The 10,783-nt window shown below is 37.6% G+C and overlaps 1 protein-coding gene across 1 annotated transcript in view; it reads right to left on the bottom strand.

Annotated features, from left to right (window-relative positions):
• Positions 1–3,600: 3,600 nt before the first annotated feature.
• LOC130912197 (A disintegrin and metalloproteinase with thrombospondin motifs 5) overlaps positions 3,601–10,783 on the bottom strand; it is a 41,257-nt gene continuing 34,074 nt past the window's right edge. Inside the window, exon 8 of the mRNA XM_057830094.1 lies at positions 3,601–10,736. Within this exon, the coding sequence (XP_057686077.1) occupies positions 10,064–10,736 (673 nt within the window). The 3' untranslated portion in view covers positions 3,601–10,063. The remainder of the gene's footprint in view (positions 10,737–10,783) is intronic.

Raw genomic sequence — 10,783 nt, 5'->3', positions numbered from 1 at the left:
ATTCATTTATTTTATTTCTAATAGTTGCGATTTTATTGTTAAAAATTTTTAGGAAGTCATCACAGCTAAGGGTGGTTGGTATATAAGGTTCTATTGAGCTGTGACTGTTTGTCAGCCTTGCTACAGTGCTGAACAGAAACCTAGGATTATTTTTGTTTTCATCTATTAAGGATGAGTAATATCTGGTTTTAGTGGTATGCAAGGCTTGTTTATAGGTCACTAAACTGTGTTTCCAGGCAGAGAGAGTGTGCTCTGTGTTGGAACAGCGCCAAAGTCTTTCTAATTTACGTGCCGATTGTTTAAGAGAGCGTGTTTCAGCATTGCACCAGGGAGAGGTAATAAAATAATCCAAACTGGTTAAACATGAGAGTAGCTGAGATCTGTCATGACAGAACATTGCTTCTATGATATCTGGCGTCATTTAGCGTCGTGAATGGGTATAGACCGCGAATATAAGACAACCCCCCCTTTTTCATTCTTATTTCAATGCAAAAAAACCCCACCGTTTTATATTCGGGCCAATACGGTACATTCACTTACAAATGATGCGAGGTCATCACTCACCTTGCAGCTAGGTGTCACTTCCAGGTCAGAAATCCAGGGGTGCGGCTAAAACCAGGCTCCACCTTTGTGATAAAATGACTATATTTTTTCCTTTTTCATTTTAAATTTAACAGAAAAATTTGAAATACAAAAAAAGTTTTCAAAATGTATATGTATTTCTTTTCTTTTTTTAAAGGACGTTATCTGTAGACTACATAGAAAATATCATGACAAAATATACTTTGTACTCTTCAGGCAAATGAGGTGAATCGAATCTTATCTTGTCAAATATTGAGATTGAAAATATAAAGAAAAGGACACAGAGAACAAGCTGTTTTTAAATATAGATATTTTATGTACATGGCACGGCTAGAAAAGAAACACACTATTTCTTATGCTGAGGATTCTGCATAGTCCTAAGTTAAATAGTCATCTGATACAAAATAGCTACAATAAATAAACCTCATCTGGTTACTTTGTTATTCACACATATCACTTATACAAACAATAAATTACAAGCTCAGTGCTGTTTTGCTGTTTGCTTTGCTTATGGCTCTGCAAATTGCCGGAAATATATTGAAATCATCCATTTTCAAAGCTCACACTGAGATTTTCAAATTGCCATGTGGAAAGCGGACTGAATTTCAACACTGGTCGGTCATCCAATTACCACTTAGGAAAATGATTTTTCTTGTTTTAGGTCTGACAGCTTTTGAAACAGTGTTGTTTTTGTTAACCATGACTCTAACGAAAATATTTCATCAACGAACAATTTTTTCATGACGAGACGATAACGAGCTAAAAACCTAAGGCATAACGAGACACATGCCAGTTTTCGTCTGAGGAGACGAAAATGCGCAATAGTTTATGACGTTATGTTAGCCTGCATCGTAGTGCTGTATGGCTGCTGTTCTCCCGTCTCCAGGCTTACACACACGCACACAGTAAAAATTATATTGGTCAGAGAGAATATGCAATGTTGCTTTAGCCTTAAAAGCAGTGGTTTTTAATTGGGGTTTGATCAGTGAAGGTTTAGAAATGCAGGGCCCTTTTTTGTACGCTGACTAAATCTAGGCAATGTGGCATTGTAGATCAGGTTACAGGGTTTATTCCATTTCCTTCAACTTCTACCCCTCTATCTAATGGGAAGACAAATCGATTTGCTCGGTGGAAGGTTGACTCGCTCTCGGTATGAGGAAGTATAATAGACCTACAAGCAACATGGTCGTCGTAAATAATTAAAGAAAAAAAAACATTTGCGTCATTTTACGTCATGAAAATGGTACATGGTGCAAGAATGCGACAATAAAATGGGAATGTAGAAATGGAAACAAAAAGAACAGACTGAGTTTCATTTAATTTACCCACGTGAAAATCAACAGCAAAAGGCAAAATTATTTGTGGTAAATCGGGAATCTTGAAGAAATTTGAACAGAAATTCACTTAGATGTTAGCTTGCTAAGTTTTGAATCTTTGGTTTTATTGTGAATGCACCTGTGAGACTTGTGGGGTTCTGTACCTTTAGCAAGGTTGAGAACCACTGCTTTAAAGGTTTGTTTTGAGTGATCATCACACACTAAATGTAACTAGTAGCTTTAGCATAGCATTTGCATTAGGCTAATGCTAACAGCAAGTGTCTTCTTAAATTCTCAGACAACTTTTTTTTTTTTTTTTTTTTACATACAGTTCATGGCGTCTAAGTGGGTATAATTAATTGAAAATCATCTACTGTTTTCCTGCTGAGAGTGTATTATCACCAAGTTGTAGACGCTACAATATGAAAATTAAAAGGGCTGCCAAAAGCAACACTGTCTTAAAGTATTTTTTGGGTTTGGAATTCAGATCTGGCCCCAGGTTTTCTCTATCATGTCAAGTATTTTTTTCTAACCTGTAGACTTCCTGTTTTCTGAAAAATATGAGAAAAAAATTGCGTACTTATGTCAATGTCGGGAAATTAAAAAAGTTAAAAGAGTTAGAAAATTAAGATTAGGTTGCGCTAAAAGAGATTTAAGTAGGTCAGTAAGCTTTATCTATACAATGCTTTGTTACAAGGCACTTTATAATAAAACAGTTAAAAAATACATACCAAAGATTTCCATTTTCAAGGTAAATACAACTTTAAAAAAAACACAGAAAACAAAATTCCAAGAGCCGAATATATATATATTTTTTAAAATTCATGTACTGATTTTTTTTTTTGAATGCATTGACGTTGGTGATTTTTTATTTTATTTTATTTTACTTTTAACTATTTTTAAATTTTTAAAATCAGGTTTTTAATATTATTTATCTTTTTTTTTTTTTTTTTTTTAGAATTATTTAAATTTATTATATTTAATACTGCCTGTTTTTATGTATGCTCATTATTCTTTTGTTCATTTATTACTATTTTTTAAATTAATTTAAAAATATGTATTAAATTGTTTTAAGTTATATATACGCACACACAAAATATTGTATGTATATAATTTTTTCTTTATATAGATTTACATTATAGCCTTTGTTTTGGTTTTTAAACATGTTTATTCTTTAGTTGTTTTAATATATATATGTATTTTTTAAATTATCTTTTATTAAAATCACAACTATTTACATTGCTTTTGTTTTGTTTTTTAAACAAGTGTATTATTCTTTTAGATTTTAATTTATTTAAAATGGCTTGGAAAATGTATGAATGAATAAATATATTTTAAAAAATATTTTAATTATATATTTTTTTCATTTTAAATTATATAAATATGTCATTATCTTTGCCATTTTATTTAGAATTATTCATATTTAATCTTACGCATGGCTTTTAAAAAAATGTTATTCTTTTATTCATTTATTACCATTAAAAAAAATAATAATAATAAATTATTTTAATTTTAAATTAATTATACATTTTATATTGCCCATAGCAAAATACGCGCAGGCCACTCTACTACAGCAATTTGATGTCGGACAAAGGCCCGCAAATTATTACCCCATGGATCCCAGTTGGCCCCCGGGCTGCAATATTTATTTATTTTTTTTTTCCCCCAAATAAAAACAACAACATTCCCCCCCCCCCCCCCTCTTCATTGTGCATTTTTTGTGAACTTATGACTTATAAAATGTTCCTGTACATATTATACTCCATAAAATACTCAAAGTGGATTAAAAAAAACAACTTGAAATGACAGAGAAAAACTGCAATTAGTTTTGATTTTCCACAGAACTATCAGACCTAAAACAACATTTAAAAAAAAGTGTTATCAGTACACATGTACTGTACATCGCTTTGGTTAGTGCACACCAACGGAGATTTCCCAGTGTATTGTCTCGGTTTTTACTCACTCTCAATGCACGTCAGCACATACACACATGCACGCGAATACACATACACACTTCAAAAATGAAGCAAAATTAGTGATCCGTCTTGAATTTCCATGTGAGTTCTAACTTATTCTCTGCCGTTGACAGTGAAACCTTTGAGTTGATTTGTGAAAAAATAAAAATGTTGTTGCTGTTGTGTTTCCTGAGTTTCAGTCTTGTAAGTGGTAATATACCAAAATGACTGCGCGGTGAATGTAAAAACAGTCCATTTTTAAAGCAGATCTGGTTCATTTACTACTGTCAATGGCAGCTAAGGAGTTAAGAACAGTCATGGTTTATTAATCCATCTGAAAGTTGACGCTGTGTTCGTAAAAACAGGGGTGTCCAAACTCGTTTTTATTTTATTAATGATGAAAATATCATTGAACATGGCTCAAACAAGAAGATTGCGTTCAGCCTACATTGTTTGCACTTCTCAGCTTCAACACTAGATGGAGATAGTTACTGAAACGGTGCTTCTCCATGGGCTTATGGTCAAAATCTGAAAACTTGTTGAAATCAATGGAGGAAAGTTTAGGATTACACTATTTTGTTTTACGTAATTAAAAAGCATCTGAACCTTTGGAATTTCTCACATTTCTGCATAAAATCACCATCAAATGTGATCGGATCTTTGACTTATTTTTCCCCCTTCTGTCATTGTTTGCATGCTATCCTCATTAAAATATGAAAACCTATAAATGCTTGGGTGGTTTTAGTTAAAGCAGACAACTGTTTTTTTTTCATCTGCGGGATTTTGACAAAGATCAAATCACATTTGATGGTGATTTCATGCAGAAATATGAGAAATTCCAAAAGGTTCAGATACTTTTAATAGTATATGGCGGAAAACACAGACGAGGCTGAAAAAGCAGTTTCTGCTCCTGCACCCCTCTTTAAAATAAACTGCTGTATTTTAAGCCAAAAGAACTGTTGTGTTTGATAGAACAATATGTCCATATGCTGCCATAACAGATTCATGGAGCATTAAGTCCCCGAACTATTTTTAATTTGTCCGTTTTATCCTGGAAACCCCCGTTTACAGATGTCGCACAACCGCTTTTGTTTCAACCTGGCCATAAAAAGAAGTAATCGTATTTATAATTATTCGAAATGTCTGTCATTTTTAGCTTAGAATCATTAATTGATGTCTTTTAATTAAAAAAAAAAAAAAAACTTAAAAAAATTATTCACTCGCATATTTTAAACTTTTAAACAAATTACGTCACAATGAAAAAATTAGCATTTGTAAAAAAGTCACAGATATCTACCTCATAACTATCACTTAATTGTATTTTTTTCGTTACTGTCGCATTTTCTCCAATATTTTAGATGATAAATAATCGATCGAAACAAAGAAAAATGGGGAAAAAAATCATTTAAAAGGGTAAATATATAAAAATGAAAATCTCGACCACTCCTTGATGTCTGCGATTTCTGCATTGAGACCTTTGTTATATGATCATGTTTCACCTGTAAAATCCCCCAAAAATCCGGCTGTGCCCATTCACAGCTGTAGTTTTTGGATCGAAAAGAGGTAAGTACGTGATAGCTCGTTAAAATCATGGCGTCTGTAATTATGTTCTCGCATGCTCTCAGCTCAAGTTAGGGTTTTGCTGTTTAATTTTTCTTTTCTTTTTTTTTTTTAAATGTCCTCCTGTTAAAAAATTTTCTTCCCCCAGGAAATTGAGATTTTAAGCTTTCCAATAATGTATCACACATGCATATAGTACGATTTTTAAATCTGGCCAAATTGGGGGTCTCAGAGCGGAACTTCAACAAACCTGAGTGTTTTCTGCCTTATACAAAATGATAAATTGAGCTAACTTGTGTTTTTATCGTTTTGTTTTTTTTCTGGCTGATGCTGGAAAGTTTCTCTTTGTTCTGAAAGGTTTGTTTCATTAGTGTAAATATATATCTTAATATCTAATCCTGTGATGCAGCTCAGTTTTATATTAAAACTTTTTAACTTTCATATAGGCAGATGAAGTGAGGCTCATATTGTGTGCTTGTCAATAGAATACTTACATAGGTCATGAGTCACGGTTGCCACTCGGAAAGTGTACCCACAATTCTTTATGGGTGAAGCTTTTTTGTTTAGCAACCATAACTTTCCATAGGTCAGAATTCACAAACTATGTAAAGTCGTAGCTGCCACTCGGAACGTGTACCCACAAGTCTTTGCGCCTTTCACAAGTGCAGCAACCGTGACATTACATACCCGGTTGCCAATCGGAATGCGTACCCACTAGTCTTTACACCAAGCGCAAAGACAATCAGACAAGCAGCGTGTCGCTCTGTGGACAGAACATCTTACCCAACCCCACACACAGTGTCTTCTACCAGGCCATGCGAACTAATGAAGCATGGCCACTCTGGTCTTGCCATAACCGATTGAGAATTGCTGTCGGCCGATGCAAAATAAACCTGACAAAGTGTGGGTTTAATGAGAATGGCGACATCTCTTATCTGTATGGAGAGGATCATCTTCTTTTCTGCCCACTAGTCCCGACATCTTGCACCCAAGAGGACCTAGCTGCCTTAACCCCGAGTGCCAGACAATCCATCCAACCATGGACTGGAATCATCTAACTCGAGTAGAAGAAGAAGCGAAGATTTGTGTGTACAACTTTTGTGTTGCAACCTTGACTTTACATGCTCGCTCATGTATGGCGCAAAGACTTGTGGGTATAACTGAGTATCACGAGCTATGTAAAGTTATGGTTGCAATTGGAAAGTGTACCCACTAGTCTTTACCATATTTACAAGCTCAAAGATTTGTGGGTACAACTTTTGTGTAGCAACCAAGACTTTACATACTCGCTTGTGTATGGCGCAAAGACTTGTGGGTATAACTTTTGAGGTGCAAATAGGTCGCTAACACGGGTCATAATTCCCCAACTATGTAAAGTTACGGTTGCAACTCGGAAAGTGAATCCACTTCTCTTTACACCAGGGGTAGCCAACGTCGGTCCTCGAAAGCCCCTATCCAGCTTGTTTTCCATGTCTTCCTCCTCCAACACACCTGATTCAAATGAATTCACCCACAAGTCTTTGCGTCATTCACAAGCACAAAGACTTGAGGATGTGACTTTCAAGTAGCAGCCGTGACTTGACATAGTCCACTAACGCACGTCATCAATTGACCAACTATGTAAAGTCATGGTTGTCGATCTGAAGCATAGACACAAGGCTTTGCACCTGTGAATAGCCTGTCATAATGGATCGATCTGTCTATCCTCGTCAATGGCAGCAGATGAGTTAATACATTAAAAAAAAAATCTTTTTTACCTGATCCCAATCATCCGTTTAGTAAATTAAGTGGAAGGATTCCAGGTTGCATGATTTGATTTTTCTGACAGAAAAAGTTTGGACACCTCTGCTTTAAAAAGCGCAGGGGATAAGGGCAATCACCACTTGTGTCGTGAGGAAGAACGTTCTTCCTGAGTTGTTGCGGAGCGAAGGAACTCAGAGAACCTGATCAAGTCTCAAGCTAGGTAAAACTGTATCCGACTGTAAGCACCATTTCCATTTCACCGTCCGATGTCGGTCAAAGTCTGCCCCTGTTCCTTGAAAGCTGGACGGTCAAAGCAACAAAGTAAGCTGGACGTGCGTCTCCCTTATTTGGATGGATGTGTATGGTGGCCAGGAAATGTCAGGCGATAGCAAGTAGCCACAACGCGAATGCAATATGACCAAAACAGAACAAAACGTTTCAGAAATAGTCATCCAGTATCCACTTTTGTATGCTGTTAGCTGTTAACGTTTAGTAGAGATCGTTGTAGCTCTGACATTAGCCGCTAATGTTAGCGGTTAGATGTGTGTGCTTACTTCCGTTGTACGCCCTACAACAGAAGTGTGTGGCGAACATTAGCTAATTTTTATAGTTACCGCAATCTCTACAGGGTGTCTATTTCTGACTAAAAGACGGCTTCTGCCAATTTTGTGTGTTTGTCAGAAGTAGACCTCCGGTGTAGGTGGTTGTATGACATTAGTCTAAAACGTTTACATTCAGTAGAGATTGTAGTAGCTAGGTCTGTCTGAAATTAGTTTTTGGAACCTGGGATGTCTGGTGTTGTGGTACTGGTCTTGTTTGTACAGAAGCGATCGTTTGCTGGATTTCTAGGCAGGGACGTTTGCCAGTCAGACGTAGCCACTACAATCTCTACTGGATGTAAACGCTAGCGGCCAACGTCATGCATCAATCTCTAGTGGATGCCTACTTCTGACCATTTGTAGAGTTTGTTGTAGCTATAACGTTAGCTGATAACGGTTAAGTGTGTGGCTGACATGAGCCTACCCATTAGCTATCCATCAATCCTCCATCGCTACAACAGTCTATAAGGGATGTAAACGTTAGCAGCACCAAACCCTAACCGGATGATTACTCGTGAGCAGAAATGGTTGCAAATAGAACTCTACCAAAGTAAGCAAGTAACTAAATGAGCAAGTAAGCCTACTTTTTTTGTAAGTCAATACTTTATATTCATTTTGCATTCACGTTGCGGCTTTTAGCAATGTCTTTTTTTTTCGATTACAAAGCGGTTGGAATTTGCAAATTGCCTGACAAATAGCCTCAACAGAAACGCAAAATGACCGCAACTGAAGTATAGAATTGTAGATAGGACATTAGCCGCAAATGTTAGCAAGTCAGACCTAAGTATGTGCTTACTAGTAGTAAGACTTACAATAGAAGTGTGTAGCTAACATTAGCGTCTAATGTTATAACTATAGCTTCTGACCAAAACTCAACAAATCGTGCTGGATTGTGTGTAGATCCATGGTTCTTAACCTGGGCTTGGTCAAACCCCAGGGGTTCAGTAAGTCTAAGAGGTTCCGTGAAGGTAAACAAAATAAGAGCCCTGTTTTCGGATGCCGATTAAATCTATGCACAGTGGCTTTTTAGACCAGGTTTTGGACTGGTTTACTCCCAATTCACAGGCTTAATCCATATTTATTTAACCGCTAGTCTTCGATCTGATGAGAAGAGGAACTGGTGTTCTCAAATTTTGATCTGTTTATAAAACATGCTGTCAAAATAAGAACAAATTTGAACGGGATTTTGCTAAATTATTAGCTTGCTAGCTTAGATATATTGGTTTTGAATTTTAATTTATCTAATTCCGAAGGGTTCGGTCCATCCACATGTGAAACTTGTGGGGTTCAGTACCTTTAGCAAAGTTAAGAACAATTGAGTTAGAAGTACTTACTACAATCTCTACTGGATGTTAACGTTAGCAGCTAATGTCATACAACAATTATGACCATTTGGATTTAGACATCCTCTAAAGATTGTTGTTGCTATAACTTTAGCTGCTAACGGTTAAGTGTGTGGCTGAAATTAGTGGCATTAGAGCAACAACGGGAGGGATATAAACATTAGCAGCAATAATCACTTACCGGATGACTACTTTTGGGCAGAAATGATCTCAAAGGAAACCTACCAAAATAAGTCTACTTCAGTTGTACGTCAATACTTCGGTTGCGGTCATTTCACATTTTTTTGCTATTAGCATTCGCGTTTTTTCTTTTGCAAAGCAGTTGGAATTTGCAAATTGCCTGAAAAAATAGCCATAACAGAGAAGCAAAATGACCACAACTGAAGTATAGAATTTGTTGTAGCTAGTTTGTTAGCCGCTAACATTATCAAGTTAAATGTGCGCTTATTTTTGTTCTAAGCCATAGAAACAGAAGTGTGTGTGGCTGACACTGGCGGCTAACGTGCTAAATAGCTAACACGAATCGCATGATGTACAAGGGATGTACACATTAGCAGCAACAATTTCTAACTGGATGATTACTTCTGAGCAAAAGTGGTTGCAAAACGAAATCTACCAAAGAAAGTCTGTTTCGGTTGTAAGTCAATACTTCCATTTCGGATCGTTGTGGCTATTAGCATTAGCATATTTTTTCTTTTACAAAGCATCGGACACTTCCCTGCCCTCATAGATGTAGGACTCAAACACGCGCACACATCATACAAAAGTTTGGACGCCGAAACAAAGTTGAGTCACCAACATGCGACACAAGTCCTCGACTATAAGACAAACAGGTCCTGGCTTAACTGGATTCCGAGAATGGAGTGTCTGTAAAACTAGGCCTGATATTCCTAGTCCTGTTTAAAAGTTCTAGATGATGTCTTCAAGTCCAAGTGACTGAGTCCTGGACTGCTTCTCTTGTTGTTTCAGCAATTTCTCACAAGACAGTGTTTAAAAGCAGAGGGTCGGGAACTCAATAAACATCCTTTGGACAGTTTCCCACCCAGGGCCTTACATTGAACTGTCCTGCTCTGCCAACCGGCGTCACAAGTTCTAGAGCAGGTCATCCATGCTCCCGTCACCCATTGGGGCCCGGGCGGCGGTGTCGACAATCCGGTGGCTGTAGTTGGCGCAGGGACTAGGATAGTAGGAGTGGGTGAGGATGTCGTAGTGCTGCCACCGCTAGTGGTTCCTATCGCGACAGTCGTCGTAGCCTGCAAACGGGCTAAATTCAAACTAGGCGGCGAATGTTGAGGAGCCGTCCTGCGCGGCATGAAGAAACTGTAACGGACATCTAGGGGCTTTTTAACATCTGTTGCAAGGATCTGGACTACCAAAGCTTCTCTGAGGGCCCCGGGGCCCATGCCGTGGAGCCACTCATCCCTTTGACTCCAGCCGCTGTAGTTAAGCACAGAGCCGTTGAACGGAACGATGGTCTCAGAGGTGGAGATCATGAACTTGCCGTTGAGGAGGTAATCCCCGCTCGGTCTTCGGAGGGCCAGGTAGGCGCTGAAGCGGCTCTGGTCTTTGGCCTTGTGTTGACGGACCTTGATGTGAGTGGAGCCTGCGGGGATCTTCACCACATCGGTGTAGCCCTTACTAGTTGCCAGAGTCACAGTTTTGGTTAGCCGGAATTGGGCAAGGGA

The sequence above is a fragment of the Corythoichthys intestinalis genome, chromosome 2 (assembly GCF_030265065.1).
Source record: "Corythoichthys intestinalis isolate RoL2023-P3 chromosome 2, ASM3026506v1, whole genome shotgun sequence".
NCBI classification, from domain to species: Eukaryota; Metazoa; Chordata; class Actinopteri; order Syngnathiformes; family Syngnathidae; genus Corythoichthys; species Corythoichthys intestinalis.
Note: the sequence above shows the minus strand (reverse complement) of the source record. Positions and strands in the feature narration are given on the sequence as shown.